General features: G+C 43.8%; 1 protein-coding gene across 5 annotated transcripts in view; it reads right to left on the bottom strand.

Annotated features, from left to right (window-relative positions):
* The window catches only part of LOC121867207 (major facilitator superfamily domain-containing protein 6-like), a 28591-nt gene extending 10995 nt beyond the window's left edge, over positions 1–17596 (bottom strand). Inside the window, exons 1-3 of one of the 5 annotated variants that reach the window (XM_042367037.1) lie at positions 17449–17596; positions 14026–14565; positions 3054–3185 (exon numbers count right to left, since the gene is read on the bottom strand). In XM_042367037.1, the coding sequence (XP_042222971.1) occupies positions 3054–3147 (94 nt within the window). In that variant the 5' untranslated portion in view covers positions 3148–3185; positions 14026–14565; positions 17449–17596. Of the gene's footprint in view, positions 1–3053; positions 3186–14025; positions 14566–17330; positions 17416–17448 lie in introns of those variants that run through there. The other 4 variants (XM_042367038.1, XM_042367039.1, XM_042367041.1 and 1 more) reach the window with 4 other exon arrangements.
* Between the last annotated feature and the right edge of the window lie 1927 nt (positions 17597–19523).

The following is a 19523-nucleotide window of genomic DNA, read 5'->3' as shown; positions in this document are numbered from 1 at the left end:
TGGTATCAGTCACCCCTTGGTACGAGGCTTTTAGTCATGGTGACGCTTCAGTCTGTCAACGTCAGGCACTTCCTATGTACTGTCAGCGTCAGGCAGTTCCTATAGTTGTCAGCGTCAGGCAGTTCCTATAGTTGTCAGCGTCAGGCAGTTCCTCTAGTTGTCAGCGTCAGGCAGTTCCTATAGTTGTCAGCGTCAGGCAGCTCCTAGCCTATCTTCAGTGTCAGTTAGTTCCTATAACTATTGTCAACGCCAGGCAGTTGTCAGCGTTAGGCAGTTTATAGTTACTGTCAACATCAGGCAGCTCCTTCGTCAGCCCCCTCTCTCTCCTCACTGCCAAGGAAAACTAAGAAAGCAGTAAAAAAAATAAAAGTCGTATTAGGAGATGAGCTGAAGTGGTGCCAAGGAAATCACCTGAAGTTTCGACACCCCAGCTTATGTTACCCTAATACTATCTGGGGTTAGGTTAGGTTAGGGTGTTTAATCATTAGGTAAAATAAAAGGGAGTGCCTGGCCTTCAAGTGATCACCTCGAAGGCTCTGAAAGGTTTGACGTTGGGTGCCTGGAGGTCAGCGGGGGGGGGGGGAGGCCACAAGGAGAACAAACACTTTAACTTCACCATGACCCACACTGTAAAATATCCGTGATAAAGCCCCTCTCTCTCTCTCTCTCTCTCTCTCTCTCTCTCTCTCTCTCTCTCTCTTATACTGGAGGGATTTAACAACACGGGCATTAGACCATTCAGTTATTGTATGGGTGTAATGTTTATCTAATAATAATAATGGTTGTCCCTCGTGTAACGAGGATGGCCGGCCCAAGGGCCACCTAGGTGTGAATCTGTTTAAGGTCTAGAAGCTGTCGCCAACACATCAACTACACCCTGAGTTAACGAGCTGCATGACCCAGTGTCAAGGAATAGTCCGAGAAGACCGGACAACTTGCCAACTGCACTGGCTGACCATTACCCCGGAACACGATCCGCAAATCGATTAACTTCCAGGTTCCCAATTACTGCTGGGTAGACAGAGTCAAATGGCGTAAAGAAACTTGCCCAAAGTTTCACCCTTCCCGAGAATGCTGACTATTACTCCAAAGTACACACACACACACACACACACACACACGCACACTATTTATCGTGTACACATTCAAAAGGTCAATGAAGTTCCTATAGCTTAACTTAACCTCCCCTTGATCACCTTTTCCTTCCTTCCTGTGTGTAGTGAACTTTGTTCACATTTCATTGTATTTAAGTAACTTTTACTATTGTTTTGTGTGTGTGTGTGCGTAATTTGTATAGTTGTGCATGTGTATGGTAAAAGGTGCTGTGTATCTGTGTATATATTGAAAGACCGAGTGTGTGTATATCGAGAAGCTATGTGTACGTGTACAGACTCCTGTACGTGTGTGTGTGTGTGTGTGTGTGTGTGTGTGTACGTGTGCTTATCTGGAGGCCGTGTGTACGTGTACAAACTCACGGGGCTGTGTAGTGAGCCTGAAAGAATTGTATTTTTTTTCTCGTCATGAACTAATTGTCACGAGGGAGGTGTTCCGGCCTTACTTGATGTCGCGCCCACCTGTGTGTGTGTGTGTGTGTGTGCAAGAATTTTATATGGTTACTCTTACATATACATAATAATGGTTGCCCTAGTGTAACGAGGATGGCCTGCCCTAGGGTCACCTAAACGTGAATTTTTTTAAGGTGTAGAAGCTGTCGCCAACACAACAACCACACCCTGAGTTAACGAGCTGCATGACTCAGTGTCAAGTAGTCCGAAAAGACCGGACAACTCTCCAACTGCACTGGCTAACCATTACCCCGGAATACGATCTGCAAATCGATTAACATCTAGGTTCCCAATTACTGCTGGGTAGACAGAGGCAAATGGCGTTAAGAAACTTGGCCATAGTTTCACCCTGGCCGGGGATCAAACTTGCGAGGCGAGTGTGTTGACCATTACACCACAGGTCCCCATATATACGCCATCACATACCTGTACACACACTAATATAATCTAACCTAACAAAATTGAGTACTTGTGAATGCGATACAGAAACCTAACCTATCCTAACCTATCCCAGAATTCGTCCACTACTAGTACACTCAAAATCTAGTATGACCTTCGTGGAAAACCTCAATGTCCGTAGGAAAATAAACTGGGGTACTTAACCTTCAGCTGCTCTAAATCACAGGACAATGAATTCAATGACCTTGATTTTGATGGTCAATGAATTCTTAAAACGACTCTGTGGGGTTCGAGTCTGGCCCGCATAACCGAACCGACGCGAACCGAACCGACCCGGTAATGCTACATTGTCAATACCCCCTAGAAAAATGCCCTAAACCTTGATATGAATCAGTGAGGTAAACCAAGGCTGATATCTAAAACGAATGGAATATTAGTGACAAAGGTGACATTGGTTTGGCTTGGATTTACCAGCGCGAATTGCCTTTGTTTATGGGACAGTAGCTATTGTGAATTTTAAGGATATTGACGCTCAAGTTTGAAATTGTGTACCCTCTCTCTCTCTCTCTCTCTCTCTCTCTCTCTCTCTCTCTCTCTCCAAGTGGTATACATCATCTTACCAACATGGGTAGCCTGGTACATTAAGGACCAGTTTCCGACTAAGTGACGTTGACATATACAGCTGCACACTGCCCTTCACTTGTCACCGCCTCAACTTTCCGAAATTTAGACGACGATGAAATTTCCTAATCATTTGCGGTAACAGAACACATTTAGTTGTATTAAGTGTTGCTATATTTTTTATTTACAACATTTTACATTATATATCTGTATGTTGTATGGAATTTGAGTTAAATACGTTCTGTAATTGTAGTTGAATGTTTTTTTTACGTAGGAGTGTCAGGGTATCAAGATGATGAGTGGTTTTGATAGACGTCAATATGTAATTTGACTCCCCTGCGGTTTAGCCACAGCCCCAGCTTATTTTACCTGATGATTAAACACTCTATCTGTTAACGAGTTTATTTCATCTATAATATAAAGTTGATCTACTCTAGTATTAATCATCGGTAAACTCCCTCTACTTACCTCCATATATAAGGAAGAAAAGAACCTTGATGGCTATAAATTCTTTGGTGGTGAGGTCGGCCCAGAAGCGCTTGAACCAGGCCGGGGACCTCATGGTGGTGTTGCGTGTTGATCAGGCGATGCTCACTTGTTCTGTGGGAAGATTATGGTACAGTCATTGTCAGGAAGATGTCTGTTATTGATGGAGGAATATTATTACACACATAAAACAGAATTAGAGGAGTTACCACCTCGCTCGGGTACAGATCAGAGTACAGATTTCAATATATGTTATTTTACGAGTATTCAAAATATTTACTTTTAACTCATCTAAGGTGACATTTTAACTGTAGATAAGCCAACGGTAGAGACCATCTGCACCGTAACCATTTGCGAGTCACTGCACCAACTTCACTTAATGGTGACCACCTGCCCACCAGCAGTGTCAGAAACTTAACAAAATGAAAAATAAATCTACAAATACCTCGTAAACAGGATATATAATACTGCTAGTCACTAAAATACGAAGGTTAGTTTCCCCCTAAATTAGAGAAAAGAAAACTGTTTAAACTCTTGCTAGGGTACAAAAATGGCGCCTAATATACTAATGCTAAACAAAAACTCCTTCTTAAATAAATGTTTGTTTATGTTCAATTCTGGGAAATAATTAACATACGAATCTTTGGAAGTCTCGTGGAATCCCCGTGTCCACGCCATCAACTCCTCCATGTTTCGTGGGAGTGTGTTGTCCGTCTCAAGTATTACCAGTGGCCTTCATCATAACAACTATCATTAGTGCCATTGTCCTTACAGTCACTTCCGGTGTGTACGAGGATCATTTGTTATCGTATGATTTATACAAGATTCCTACAAGATTCCTACGAGATTCCTACAATAGCATCGGGTGTATTTTGTGTTTTAACTTAAGCGTCCAGGGAATTTTGTCCAAAACTGTACATATCATAAATTTGTCAGTACTAACATAAGAAAATTTAATTCACATAAGAACATTGATCGAATAAAATGAGTTTGTATATAAAGTAAATGTAAAACTTTATATGATTGAAAAAAAAAATATATATCAACTGTAGGTTGAATTTGTTACTTGGTGTGAATGTTGACGTAAGAACCTTGATCTATTAAGTGGCCACAGTACCTCTTGTGATTAAGAAATACATCGAGACTGACTTTCTGTTGATCCTTTGTTGGCTACACTTTCTCTACCCGGTGACCTCTTCTTCCTAACACTGTCTTATCTACACCGGGGGTGGGTCGTTCCTTACGCCGTAGGATCCAGTAAGGGCTCTTTGAACACCGATGGCCAAAGACTGAAGCTAACACGAGGAGCCAAAACGTGTGGACCGATATTAATAAAACTTGACACTTGTTGATTGTTGAGGAAAATTGACCTTATCACCACCAACCTTGTGTTTTAGTGATTATTTTATATTACATAAAGATTAGTCTCCCAGCAGCTTATTTCACCTGATGATTAAACACACCAACACTAACCTAACCTAACCAGCCCTCAGGTAGCGTTTGGGCTTTCAATCATCAGGTGAAATAAGCTGCTGGGAGACTAATCTTCAATTAATCCTTCAAGTCTTGAGTTTGATCTAAAGAATATAGTCTCTCTTCAGTTCCTCCCAGACCATCACGGCAGCCTCAGCCCTCACCCTCGCCTATAAGAAGGTCCTCCCAAGACACAACTCCGAACTCCTCAAGTCCTTAGATAAACCCGTAAGGTTCATTAGGTTTCTTTCGTTAATAAAAGAAGGTTGGTAGAGCTCCACATTACACCGTATGTCACCGTCAACACAGCAACAACGTGTATTTGTAACTTTTTAGTACAGTAGGTTAGGAAATAAAGTGAGGTTTAAGCACCCCCTCGAACCAACCACCCACACTCTCTCTCTCCCTGTGTGTATGGGGGGGTGGGGGGGGGCGGTTTATGCCTCGCCACCCTGAACCACATCAAGCTGGTTCACACTAGTACAATCACCATAATCACCCAATCAAAGAACTTACCACGCTCCTCAACCACTACTAACACACCCCTTCCTCAGTAACGCACTCCATCTCTAACACACTTCATGACTAACACACTCCTCCACCACTAACACACCCCACCAACACTAACAGACAAAACATGGCGATATATTAGGGGAATTTAAAAGCAATTTAGAGAAGTGAGTTCAGGTGTGGTAGCTGACACAGGCACTGGGCTGTCAACCACAGATCCTTCCCTGGATTCAACACGAGTAGCGATGACTGGCTCCTCTGGTGGCGAAATTGTGAAGCTGTTGAAGTTGATAACACACATACAACGTCATGTTCCTGGCAATGTGGAATGTTGCAATGTTATGTTTATGGGACCACGTTGCACTGTAATATTGCAATGTAGTGTTGAACGTTGCACTGAAATATTGCAAACACTAAATACACCTGTACAGTTTAATACTTAACACTATGTAACCGACTCCCGGTACAAGTAGGTCAACACCTAATACAGCTGATGATTAACAGTAACTACCATAGTCAACCCTCGATCCATCACTTAAAGAGACCTTGACACTTTCAACTGGATATAAACATGTTGTGGTCTGGTTCCAACATGGATTTTAAGTCAACCAAGATGTGCTGTTTCCTTTGTGTCTTGAGTCTTATACATTCCAGGGACACACACACACACACACACACACACACACACACACACACACACACACATACATTAAGCCTAACTTTGCAACCTTCACATACAGCATGTCTAATTTTCACTTCTCTAATGAAAACTACCACCCCATCCGTGTGTGTGTGTGTGTGTGTGTGTGTGTGTGTGACGCCTAAATAAACTGTAAATAATAAGTAAAATTTGATATTATTTTCTGTATGATAATTATCTGTAAATAACAAACAATAGCTCACCTGATGATTAACTCCCCAACTTAATTTCACCTGATGATTAAACACCCTAACGCTACCTGGGGGATTAGGTTAGGTTAAGTTAAGCTGAGTACTGATTTTTTTTCTCTAGGTGAGGATAGGGTAGGATGACCGTAAAGTGTTAGTGTAGGATACCGTAGGATATATAAAGGCAGTAGTGTGAAGCAGGATACTATATCTCACGCGGCAAGGAACCATCGCGGGCTTTCTCCTCCGTGAAGGACACCTCAGTCATCAGAGACACCATCAGGAGTAAACAAACCACCTGCTTCCTTCCTCCGCCTCGCTAGACCATAAATCTTCCTGCCCTGTCCTGTCCTTCCCTGCCCTGTCCTGTCCTTCCCTGTCCTGTCCTGACCTGCCCTGCCGTCCTGCCCTGCCCTGCCGTCCTGTCCTTCCCTGTCCTGTCCTTCGTCCATAGTATTATTCCTACTCTTTTCATATCTATGGAAATTCTTCGTTTGTATTTTCTTCGTTAATAAGAACAGATGGATATATCAGGCGAGTTTGGGTGTTAAATCTCTTCACCGGGGCCTCGATCCTCTTTGTCAATAGCAGTTTAAGGCGACACATCGTGGTAAGGATCTTCAAATCTTCAATTATTTTAGTACATTAAAACCTCTATTTAACGAACTATATAGATATGAAAGTACAATATATTGAGGGTCCGTCAGATATAAAACCCCATGTGTTCCTCGTTCCTGATGGATACAAAAAAATGGTGTTTGGAATTTGCTGGGTTGTGTTTGTTCTGGTAATTACGTGTTATCTGACTTACTGGCGGAGTGAGAGAGGGTTTTCCACAGTCAGTGATTAGTCCTTGGTATAATTCTTTTTTCTGTTGCCTTTGGTGGGTGTCTGCTGTGTTAAGTCATTGCCACAGCTTGAGGGGGAGTCACAGGTCTCTCCCTCCCTCTTTGGTTTCGCTAATAGGATATCCAGTGTCCGCTATACGTTAACCGGATATATGCTTAGCGGGGGTCAGTGTTCGGTTAACGTGCACACCGAGTATACATAAAACCCTATACGTTAACAGTATTCGCCTAGTGTACATAATGCGTACTTAACCGGCTGTGCGTTAACCTAACACTTGATTATACTGAACCATGATGCTGCAAGGACCACCCTTATGTTGAGGAGGGAGGAGGGTGGAGGTAGATGGTTGGAGGGTGGAGGGTGGAGGTAGATGGTTGGAGGGTGGAGGGGTGTGTGTCCCTTTTATGGCTGTGTAAGGAAAGCGTATGGCCGTAAGGCGTTGTGTGGAGGTCATCACGCCCTATTGACGCCCACACACCCTACCCCCATCCCTTCCCCCTCCCCTCTATCCCCTACCTTTCCTCCCCATCCCTCACCTCTTGCACACCTCTCCCCCATGCCCCACCTTTGGCGTTTGGTTAAGTTAGGTTAGTTTAAGTATGGTCAGGTTGGCCTTAGGGTATGCTAAAATAGCGTTAGGTTAGATAAAGTTACGTTACGTCAGAGTTAGGGTGTCTAATCTTCAGGTAGTCCATTATTAGTCCTAAACCAAGTGATTTAAGACTAACACAGAGGCAGACACGGTGTATGGGGCGGTAACTCTAGCAAGTAATGACACACTTGTAGGATTGAGTCGCCCTTCTGACCTGTTCACGGATAACACAAGTGAAAGTTATAGTCTATTGTTCCATCAATCATTGTTTGATGTAACTAAGTGTGTGGGAGTTATTCATGGAGCGTAAACACACACACACACACACACCAAACATACACTCACACACACCAACAAACATACACTTACCCTCCACACACACATACACCCCCTCCCACACAGTTCAATATTAATATCATTAGTAGGGAGGTACCGATTGCCATTGTCAACCTAACCACCACCCATACACTGTCCCCCCCCTCTCTCTCTCTCTCTCTCTCTCTCTCTCTCTCTCTCCCTCCCTCTCTCTACCACCTTTATTTCTTCACTCTTCCACCCCACCGATTTTCTTCTGGCTGTCTCCTCCCCTCACCTCTCCCTCACCTCCTCTCCTCCTCCTCCCTCACCCTCCTCTCCCTCACCCCTCCTCCCCTCACCCCTCCTCCCCTCACCCTCCTCCCCTCACCCTCGACTCTCACGCCCACTGTTTACGTCACGTGTTGTGGTTCCGCCCGGTGTGACGTCATCCAGCAAATACTGAAACCGAAAAAAAAGATACATAACCTTGCCATTGTGTTGAGTCATAGTATCCGGCCACTGTGCACCTCCCTATCCGGCCATAGTGCACCTCCCTGTCCGACCATAGTGCACCTCCCTACCCGGCCATAGTGCACCTCCCTGTCCGACCATAGTTTGGTCAGGTTAGGTTAGGTGTGAGGGGCTGGATTACACCCTTATTGTTGGGGTGATGAATAACCGGATGGGTGGAGGTCATAGTGTTTACTTCTTCCCGCCCACTCCCCATCACCATCAACTTCCCCTCACCACCCATTTCCCCTCACCACCCACCTTCCTTCACCACCCACTTTCCCTCACCACCCACCTTCCCTCACTGCTCACTTCCTTTCTCTCTTTACTTTTCAGGCTTCACTCACCCTAGTTAAGACGGGCTTCTTACGGTGTATTACTGTATGCCACTTCTCCCTCCCTCCCTTCCTGCCTCCTTCCCTCCCTGCCTCCTTCCCTCCCTGTCTCCCTCCCTCCTTGTCTCCCTCTCTTACACCTCTCCCCATCCACACACACACTTCCGTCTACCCAACTAACCTCTTTCCACATCCACACAACTATCCACACACCTCTCCCTACACCCATACAACTCTACCCACACCCACACACCTCTACCCACACCCACACACCTCTACCCACCCACGCACCTCTACCCACACCCACACACCTCTACCCACCCACACACCTCTACCCACCCACACACCTCTACCCACACCCACACACCTCTGCCCACACCCACACACCTCTACCCACCCACACAAAACGAACAACTTAAAACGTATTTCGTAGCTCCCACGACCACAACATCACTATACTCTCACCACTGTTTACATTCTGGACTCGCAGGCTTACGACACTGTTACCAAAAACACAAAACATCGCATTATAACAATAGTGAGAGAGGTGAGGGGGGTGTTGTAAACGAGATGCTTCACCACTCACTCGACCTTCACTCAGCCAAAGCACGTGGTGTAAACAAAACACTGAACAGCTGATTGCTTGAGCTATATTACGTGTTACCTGGGGATTGTGTTAGGTTTGGTTATATTAAGGTTAGATTTGGTTATATTGTGTTGGAATGTGTAAAGTTAGGTTAGATTGTGTTAGGTGAGGCTGGATCATATAGGATTGATCTAATTAGCCTTAACTTGGTATTCTCAATCTATAAATACATGATTTCACTGATTATAAGGAATTCGATCACATTTAATTCCTACTTATACAATACCTGGGTTTCTGTACCTTATTAACAAGTATTGTTGAGGCTTATTATTGTTGCTGCCCCAAGTGGATAAGTGGACGACAAGGTGGGGCTGGTGATGGCTTCATTGCCAATGTGTTGCTTGACCACTCAGGTGAGTACAGTGACCTCCACCCTCCCTTATGCTGGTACACTCTCCCCCCCCCCCTTCTCCTCTGTCTCTCCTCTATCTATCTCTCTCTCTCTCTCTCTCTATCTCTCTCTCTCATTCCTCCTCTTTCTCCCCATCTCTCCTCCTCTTCCCCTCCTCTATTTCTTCCTCCTCCTTCCCATCTTCTTCTCTTCTACCTCCTCTCTCTCCTCCTGGAGATTAAATAACTATTTCTAAATACCTTATCGTAGGTAAACAAGTGAACATCAACATGCAAACAAAACAATCAAACAAATGAGCATCGTGAAGTTTGTAGTTTATTTTCGAATTTTTCCAAACCAACAAAAGAAACAATTATGGTCTTATTATTACCTGTATACAAGACTCAACAGACAAGCCCTCAAGGTCTACTATGACAACCTGCATTTGTCCACTACTCCGCCTCTCCTATCACCACTGTCATACTCAATTGCAACCCCACGTATTAGATGCCAATTTATCTGTCAACAGTTCCTCTCCACGGATTGGCTATTTCCTTCCCTTCCAGACTTTTTGATTGGTCAGTTATTATCCACTTAAGTTTCAGGGCATTCAGATGTTAGCCCCGCCCCCCTCCTCTCCCCCTCTGGCTCAGGTGTGTGATGACGTGGTGCAGTGACTAACATCGTCTTATGGAGGACGTGTGTGAAGGATGAGGATAACACGTCTTGATGATTTTCTTTATTGCTATAGGTCCAATTCTGTGGTGGTGATGATGGTAGTGGAGATGGTGTTAGTGGTGGTGGCGGTGCCCGGGGAGTCTTGCACGGTCATAATTATTGTTCTCTTACTCGTTGGCAACACCGTCAAATAATTATTGTTCTCTTACTCGTTGGCAACACCGTAACAAACTTCTCGCTGGTGTGAGAGAGAGACCACCTCATCATCACATGTTCTTGGATGACCTTTGGATGATCTTGATTGGCTTTAATTTATTCCAAAACGGTACAAATCATCGGCCTTGATCACGAGTCTTATACAACAGGTACAGGTAGATAGCTATCCAGGTGTCACTATACTGTATGTATTGCGTATTATCTTGACTTAGTGTTTCTGATAGGTTACTTTCCCCTCAATAAACTACATCATCTATCCATCAAGATATCTATCATAAATTTTATTATCATGTTTTTGTTATTCATCTGGATTCTGTAAACACACGTGATAGCATTAACAATATGCCTCTATATGGCTTTAGCCCCCCACACAAAGCTTACGTCACCTGGTGTGTGTGTAATGTGATACCCTCTAGCCTGGTCTGAGGAGGTAAGGAGCCAGGTAGTGTGCGTGTGTGTGTGTGTGTGTGTGAGGTAGATAGAGAGCCAGACAGACAGTCAAATATATTCTGACTTATTATCCCAACAGACATTAAACTAGTCACTGGGAGTAGTAAAAACATGAGAAAATAAATATCACGCTTTTATACTGCAAGATACTGCAGTGTTTGCATGACGTGGTGCGAGTCGTGCTTTCTGCCGGGTAGATAGATTCATGGATGATAGAGTGGTAGTAACTCTCGACAGGAGCTGCCATGCACAGGCCAACCGGCCTATTGCAGACTCCTTATTTTCTTATGTTCTTATGTACTACTTACCAGCATCTGTATACCCGCCCCGGCGTCTCATCTCTACAGTATATATTTCCTGGGCGTATAGTCAAGGTTAAAACGTTAGTCATTTGTTTGTGTTTTTTTTAATAGACTTTTAATTACAAGGAAAATTCAGTACAGCAGAAGAATATATGTTATACAGTACATTTATTTGGGGTCACGTGATGAAAAAGCTAACCTAACCTAACTTTTGCTGAAGATTTTTTCCCCGCATATTAGGATATTTTTCCTTATTTTCATCAATCACTGAGCCGGACGCTCCAGGAAGTGTGTTTGCCGCTGTAAAATAATTGAACTTATAGATGTGAAGTGTAATTTGTATTTCGTTAATCATTAATGAAGTTATAGACGATTTGTGTTTATCATTATACCGTCACTGGTTTTAACTTGTAAGGTTGTGCGCGTCGCCGTGTTCGTCATAGCAGTTGTCAACAAGGTATACATATGGAGAACTACTGGTCGACAGAATCGGTCGAGTGAGTGTTTGGGTATTAATACTGCTCTCTTGAACCATGTTATTGACAGTAACTCAGGTGTAACTATCAACGGTAGTCGTACACAGTGTCAGAAGTATCAGAGAATGTGTTCATAACATCCCGTCAAGCTTGTTATGTTGGGGGAACAGCTCACCTAGTCAATATTATGAACACAGTCACGTCATAGTCAAGGGCGAAGTTGCCGACTTTGGACGATCAACTAAATACTCGAAAGTTATAGAGAGTCAGTGTGATTTTACAGGAATGTGAAGACTTGATTTATGAAACTGTGGTGAACAAAGCCGGTTTATGCACAAGTTATTCGTGAACTCCTGTACATGGTATTGGGTGTGTGAAGGTCGTAGGGTGAGGACGTCAGCACGCCCCCGTTACCCTCGAGAGGGAGAAGAAAGAATAAGAGAGGCCGCCCAAACATATCATGTGGAGAGGATATCATAACTGTATTTACTGGACTGTCGACTCCTACCTTTATATTCAGAGTTAAATTAGGTTAGGTTGAAGTGTCTCGTACCTACGCTTGTGATGCGCGGCCTCCGATTCAGTGGTCAGAGGTGGTGCTGCTAATGTTGGGAATCGTCTTTCTCGGTAAAAACTTGTTCTCGTCACACATGCCTCGCTTATTCTCCCCACCCCCCACACACACACGAGGGGTTTCATACCCGAGTCCTACACTGGCTTTGTTCAACTGTACCTGCGTTATGAAGCGTGTAACACCACCTGATTAATAACATTCATTTGCCAGTTTGTCTGTACCACCATGTATAAAGTGAAAAAGAATATACAGTATATATATATTAAAAGGAAACATAATAAAGCGACTCTTTGACCTCTACCACAAACATTAAGTATAAGACATTGCAGTTAATATCACTACTACATTTGGCAACGCTTGGGAGACATTAATTACACTGAAAAAAATCTATTGAAGGTAAAATAACAACATTGTACCAAAAACCCATAATAAAAATTTTGGTCCACGGCACTCGACTCCGCCCACAGCGTCGATTGTAACCATGAAATATGACGTCATTGTTCGGTTACCACAATGCTCACTAGTCCACGGTGTTACGAGTCGCAAATGGGATACGCTTGTATGTATGAATATGCGGCGAATATCCTGACTTAGGTCCAACGATTCTCAACGGTAACAAAGTTAACTGCTCACAGAAGTTCAAAACACTTACACAACGATCATAGGACTCGAACAGATAGCCCTCTCCTCAGGTGACAGTAAAGGGGGAATAAAATTATGTACATTTACTTGATACAAAATACAAAGAAATATAAACACGGTGCACATAGAGTAATAAGAACCTAACTCCTAACACCAAATAATCACCTAAATCCTAACCAAACCTACGAACAAATGTAACCTAAACAACATACGGGAATGGGAACACTGTAGGAAAGTGGGAACGAAGAATTCTACTTAAGGTCTGATGATCCCCTGATGATAGAGGTAGCTCCAGCCGACCTGATCCTCGTGATAGCAGAGGAGTTCCAGCCGACCTGATCCCCGTGATAGCAGAGGAGTTCCAGCCGACCTGATCCTCGTGATAGGTAGGGAGAAGTAAGTCAAGTTGTACTGCAGATATCTCAGAGGAGTAGTCCAGCCTTGGGAATAGGAGTAACCAGCCAGGGCAGTAGCTGATGGTGTACTACCTGCACTCGGGCAGAAGTCGTTTTCAGCTCCGGTCGAAGACTAAGGAGTAGGCGAAGCAACTGAGAACCGTGGTCTAGGTAGGAAGTGAAACTACGAGTATGGGCAAAATGGTGACAAATCACCCTCCTCGATGGTGTGGACAGGTTGGTTGACGGGGCAGTTACCAGGCGAAGTGTCGATTAGTGACGAGACTACGGCTCCATGAAGGTCGGGTCTTAACAACGGAAAGACAGGACTCCCGGAGCTCCCCTACCCTCGTCCCCAACACCCCCAACTCTCCTCCCCCAGTCCCCCTCGCCCCAACGCCCCCCCCCCCATCCCACTTTCCCCTAAGCGTTAAACAATAGACCTTATGGTGTAAAGTTTTTCTTGTTATTTCTATTTAGTTGTTTTGAAAGTCATTGTAAAGAAGTCGATTGCGTGGATAGTCTAGTTTTTTATGATAATTGTACAGCTTCACTTAAAAACTTTCCTGTCTTTTGTCGTCTCTCTCTCTCTCTCTCTTTTTATTTTCTTTCTTTCTTATTTCTCTTCTTTTTTCTTACTTTATCCCGTGCTCTGTCTGTCTCTGTCTGCTTTAACAATATCAACAATTTTAATCACACTTACAGATAAACTAACCAACAAACTTAACCATACACCAAGACAGAGTAAACAAAGATAACAGTGGCACTAGCAACACGCGCGTGTACTCACCCTAGTAATGGTGCCGCCACCTGGAGCGTTTAACTTGCGGTGTTGAGTAGCCCCGGGCGAGATGACAAGAGCAAGGTGGAAACGGCGCTGTTGACTTATTCTCCTGGGATTAGCGGAAGACGGGTTTGATATGTTGTTTATTTTTTAGTACTGAATTAGTCTTTCTTACCCGCACATTAATATTTGTTATCCATATATTTGACGCTGTTTCTCTCGCTTGCTTGGTTTTCCTTCGAGGTGGCTGCTGTCTTTTGTAGTCCTTGTGACGGTGATGTTAAGGCCGTATTGGAGGCATTGTTTTGTACGTCGTGGTGTTGACTTGTCCACCGAGGATGTTTGGATCACCTTTTTCCTTTTCGTGAGATTCACAAAAAACAGATTTAACTCTTTATCACAAATGTTACTTCAGCACACTTCGCTGTTGGCCGTCAAGTTATGCTATCATTAGTGTCCATTTTATTTTAACTATAAATCTGCATAAATTTTTATTTTATTTTCATTAGTTATCCTTTATTTTTTTCATTTCTTTGTCAGTTTTTTCTGGAAGACATTTGTGCTGTTAGAAACCTAAATATTCCACGTTTTCTATCATTGAACTTCAGCAGTGACTCAAGGATAAGTGTGTCAGATAGCGGGTTCGTACTCCCCCATTGTGTATTCACTTTTACTTTACTGTTATCCTCTTTACCACTGATCGGCTCGTTAGCCGCTTGGGCGATCGGTCACGTCTCTGTTACGCACCCAGTAAAATTACCTGCCTGGATATATCATTAGACTCATCACCTATTCTCTCACATCTGATAAAGAAACCATTACACGCTTGACTGATTCACGTGATATTGTAGTGCGTGGGAAGAAATCGTTGCGTTAAAGGCGTGTGTGGGAGTGTTGTGGTTTACTACGTTCATACTCGAGATCACTAAACATCCACGTAGCTACTCACGATGACACTAAAGATGGAGGTCATTGGTACAAGTGGGTCATGATGCGAATTTTCCCTATTTCTCAGAACCTGTCAGTAATTTGTGCATAACTGGTTGTGGTCCAGTTACGGGTACCCACACTCGGGTTGGTGTTCTCTACGGCACAGTGAAAGCCACCACGGTCTCATTCTGTATTATACTAAATAAATTAACGGGAACATTTACTTTATCACAGACATGTACATTTTTGTTTGGATAGGAACGTTCATATACAACCTTGATTTATTTATGTAGTTTGTCTGTATGAAGAAACGTCTGCGTTTTTCTCAGCTCTCTATATCCAGAAAGGTTGCGTAATCACTGCGGTCAAGCAACTCGTGGCTCCAGGCGTTATCTGCTCTTACAAAACAGTGGGTCAACGCTCTTGCACTCGGATATTATAGATTAATGAACTCGGCAATAGGTACACGCGGGTTAATGTTTAATACACTGACTTGACGGTGACTTGATGGAAGTGAACTAGTCTTACCTAACAAACATTTTAGAGCAACAACGCAGCACCGAACTAGGATAGTGGCGGGGGGGGGGAATTGTCTTCAATATTATTATTATTATTATTATTATTATTATTATTAGAGTAACTAATACATGCATATTCTTAAAGACTCCCGGTGGTGTCGAAACTTCCTTTACTATAGATAATGTCAATAATAGTACAGTATTTATGAACTTGTGATATAGTGTACAAGCAACCGGTGAGCCTGACCAGCATAATATGTAAAGTACTTGAGAGTATTATCAGAGATGCCGCAATGGAACATCTAATACGATACAACCTTGTAAAGGATTGCCATATTCTGGAACGGGGTGGTAATATCGACAATATTTACCTAGATTTTGCCAAGGCTTTCGACAATGTACCCCACGAAAGGCTGAAAATCAAACTGGAAGGGTACGAAATTCGGGGAAATGTCCTAGCGTGGATAGAAGACTTTCTACGTGACCGCAAGTAGTGTGTGGTGATTAATGGCACGAAATCGTCACCTGTACCTGTCACAAGTGGGGTACCACAGGGCAGTGTATTGGGCCCGCTGTTGTTTGTTTGTTTCATAAATGACATGCCTGACGTTGTACACTCCTCCATACAAATGTTTGCCGATGACGCCAAGTTATTTCGGGAAATTAAGAACCAAGCGTACTGTGAAGAGCTGCAGAAGGACCTCTGTGGGCTCCAGGAATGGTCGAAGAAATGGCTGCGGAGATTCAATGTCACGAAGTGTAAGAGGATGCACCTGGGGCGTACCAACGGAAAGGAGGCGTTTCATATGTCCCAACGGGAAGAAGAAACTGCACTAGTTAAGACTGAATGTGAGAAGGACCTTGGTGTGTATGTTGATAATGAGCTGATGTTCTCGGGCCATTGCGAGAAGAAGGTAAATCAGGCAAATAAATTATTGGGTCTTATAAGAAGGTCGTTCAGATATCTAAACGGCCCGTCCCTCGTAACGATCTTCAGGAGTTAAGTGCTTCCCCATCTGGAGTACTGTCACCCCATCTGGTCCCCGAGATATGCTAGGGACTGTCAGTTGGTTGAAAACGTTCAAAGGAGGGTCACCAGACTGGTGCATGCACTTCGGCACCTCAGCTTCCCTGAGAGATTGGAGCGCCTGAACTTGCCTAGCTTATACTACAAACGGGCAAAGGGGGACCTAGTTGAGGTGTATAAGCATCTCAGGGGGTACTACTCAGTTTAGTGTCCTTACTTGGAGCTGGCGGACGCTCGCCCCACAAGGGGTCACAGCTCAAGATTGAAGAAACCGCAAGTCCAGAAAACTGTGAGGGCAAACTTTTTCGGAGTGAGGGTTGTAAACTCTTGGAACAATCTACCAGAGAGTGTTGTGACGGCACCAAGTGTGAGCTCTTTCAAGCCGAGACTTGACCAACACTGGAGCGGGTTCAGGTACATTCAGTAGCCGGTGCATGCCCAGTATTTGCCAACAGTGCGTGACAGAGACGTGACTGATCGCCCGGGCGGCTAGCGAGCCGATATTTTGGTGAAGAAGATAAAGGAAAAGTAATCAGAGACGTGACCGATCGCCCAAGCGTCTAACAAGCCGATCAGTGGCGAAGAGGTTAAAAGTACAGGTAAAAGTAAACACACCACACTTCACACTATGATATGGTTATTTTGAAACTCCATCAAAAATAATATCAGAGAAGTTATTGTTTCTCTTTAGTGTTCACGTGGATCGTTTAATAATAAAATTGTAATAGAAATGTATTTATACTTGGACGATAGAAGCAGCATAAGAATACCAAGCAGCACTGATAGGTTGTGTTTACACCTGTATGTATGTATCGTGAGTACATCGACACCCTCACCTGTACTCTTCACTAAAATTTCCATATTTTCTTTCGTTTTTTGTTTCATAATTCTTCATCGAAGTCTTATCATCTGAAACAGTAATATTAACTTTTTGAAATACCACTAATAACCTACACTACAGACAGCAGCAAGAGTTGAGTTCGTCACTGACAAAAAAAATGTTCCATTCAACTTTCGATTTTTAGTGAGGAGGTGAGGTGGCGATGATGAGCGCGTGGCGGCCAGCACTAGACTGTTGCAGCCGCCAGTGCTGCCACAAACCCAGCCGCCACACCACCGTTCAATCTCTTGCAGTCTCCGGTCTCCCTCATCCCGCCGTACCCCGCTACTACCCCGTCACTCACCTTCCCGCGTATGGAAAGCCACTGTGGGATCGCCGTACCTACCCTACTGCTGTTGTTGCTTCCGTCCTTGTCGCTACCGCCACTGCTTCTGTTTCTGTTGTTGAAGAGCCACCTGCTTCGCCTTATTGCCTCTATGGCGCAAATTGGCGCTGACCATAAAGGAGCATCATTAGTATAAGAACCTAACGCGCCAAGCACTTCCCCTTCAGCCGCATAGTGACAAGCTCCAGTGCCAGATTTAGACCTGTGGAGGCCCATGGGCAGCCTCTTTGTGGAGGCCCCCCTCGTTATAACTACCCAAGAGGGTGGGGTGGCGAGTGAAGCGAGCTTAAACATTTGGGAGTTCCGGGGGGCGCTGTGAGCCCCCCGGGAAAATTTTGAAATTTGAACACTTCTTTGGAGAATTTTGAAGCCATATGCAGTTATATTGAGGAAATTAGAACATTGAGAAATTTTTAATTAACTGTATATTTATTGATAGTGTACAAATTCCCAACACACACACACACACAAAAGTGATAGATAAACATGAATTTTAAAGAATGAAAATAAAAATAATCTAAATGGATAAACAATAAATAAAATATTGTAATAAGTGGAGGCCCCCAGATTGTGGAGGCCCCTGGGCAGCTGCCCTCTTTACCCACTCCTGAATCCGGCCCTGACAAGCTCACAAAGGTTCTCGAGGCAAATGCTCGCCCACATTCTCCCTGCACATAGCGTCCTCTCACGGGATCTGGTGAAGATTAGGAACACCAAGTTATTTCTCCTGATAATTTAGCACCTTAATGGTCATCTGACCTAACCCCTTCTTTAGTATTAGGGTGTTTAATCATCCCGTGAAATAAACAGAGGTGCTTAATCTTCATGAGGTCCGCAAGACGTGGTTATGGCAAGTGGTCAACCCCATGAACCACCACTCGAGAGTTGTGAACTCCTGGAACAATCTGCCAGAGAGTGTGGTGACGGCACCGAGTGTGAGCTCTTTCAAGACCAGATTTGCCCAACACTGGAGCAGGTTCAGGTACATTCAGGAGCCGGTGCATGCCCAGTACTTGCCAACAGTGTGTAACAGAGACGTGACCGATCGCCCAAGCAGCTAACGAGCCGATCAGTGGTAAAGAGGATAAAAGTAAAAGTAATAAGCAGGTGGCACATTATGCAGTACAGATGTCTGGTCAGATATATAGGTTGTGGTCTGGTAGTGATGCTGTGTTGTAGTTCATTCTGGGCCTTTAGGATAACTCCCTTTTTGACCCTCACAAGTATATCTTTGGAGGAGATATTGTGATGTAAGAAAGAACACCAGATAAGCCTTCAGAGGGACCAGGTGGTGAAATCTGGGGTAAGTCGTTCAAATGAGACCAATTAGGTTGTTGTCCACGTTTCTGCCAAAGTGTGAGCGAGACCCTTATTTTGCAGTGTTTGTTTTAGTGGTGGGTTCATAGTAGGCGCTGTAACTGATAGTTTAAGATGAATTTTCCAGCTAATTGTTTATCTACAGTGTGTGTATGTCCCTTTCATATCATGGGTTCATATGACTTATTTGAGCATTACAATAACCTAGATATATGAGGGTGTGTGTTTGTTATGTCATCAGATGGGTACTGTACTGTGTAGGGAGGTTAAGGTTTGTGTTGTGTCGGGTTATGAGCTCTTACGTGTTCTTATTAATCGTGGAAATACTTGGTTATATTGGCTACTGTCCATTTTGATTCTCTGATTCTTGTGTAGTTGGTTTAGATAGTGAACTTTGCTTAAGTTTAGTCAGTGAAGTTTATTTCCGGTAGGAGAATGTTCACTTCTTCTCTGGCTGGGACTTTCAAATCAGACTATTGAGTTTTA

The sequence above is a fragment of the Homarus americanus genome, unplaced genomic scaffold (assembly GCF_018991925.1).
Source record: "Homarus americanus isolate GMGI-L3 unplaced genomic scaffold, GMGI_Hamer_2.0 scaffold6317, whole genome shotgun sequence".
Lineage (NCBI taxonomy): Eukaryota > Metazoa > Arthropoda > Malacostraca > Decapoda > Nephropidae > Homarus > Homarus americanus.
Note: the sequence above shows the minus strand (reverse complement) of the source record. Positions and strands in the feature narration are given on the sequence as shown.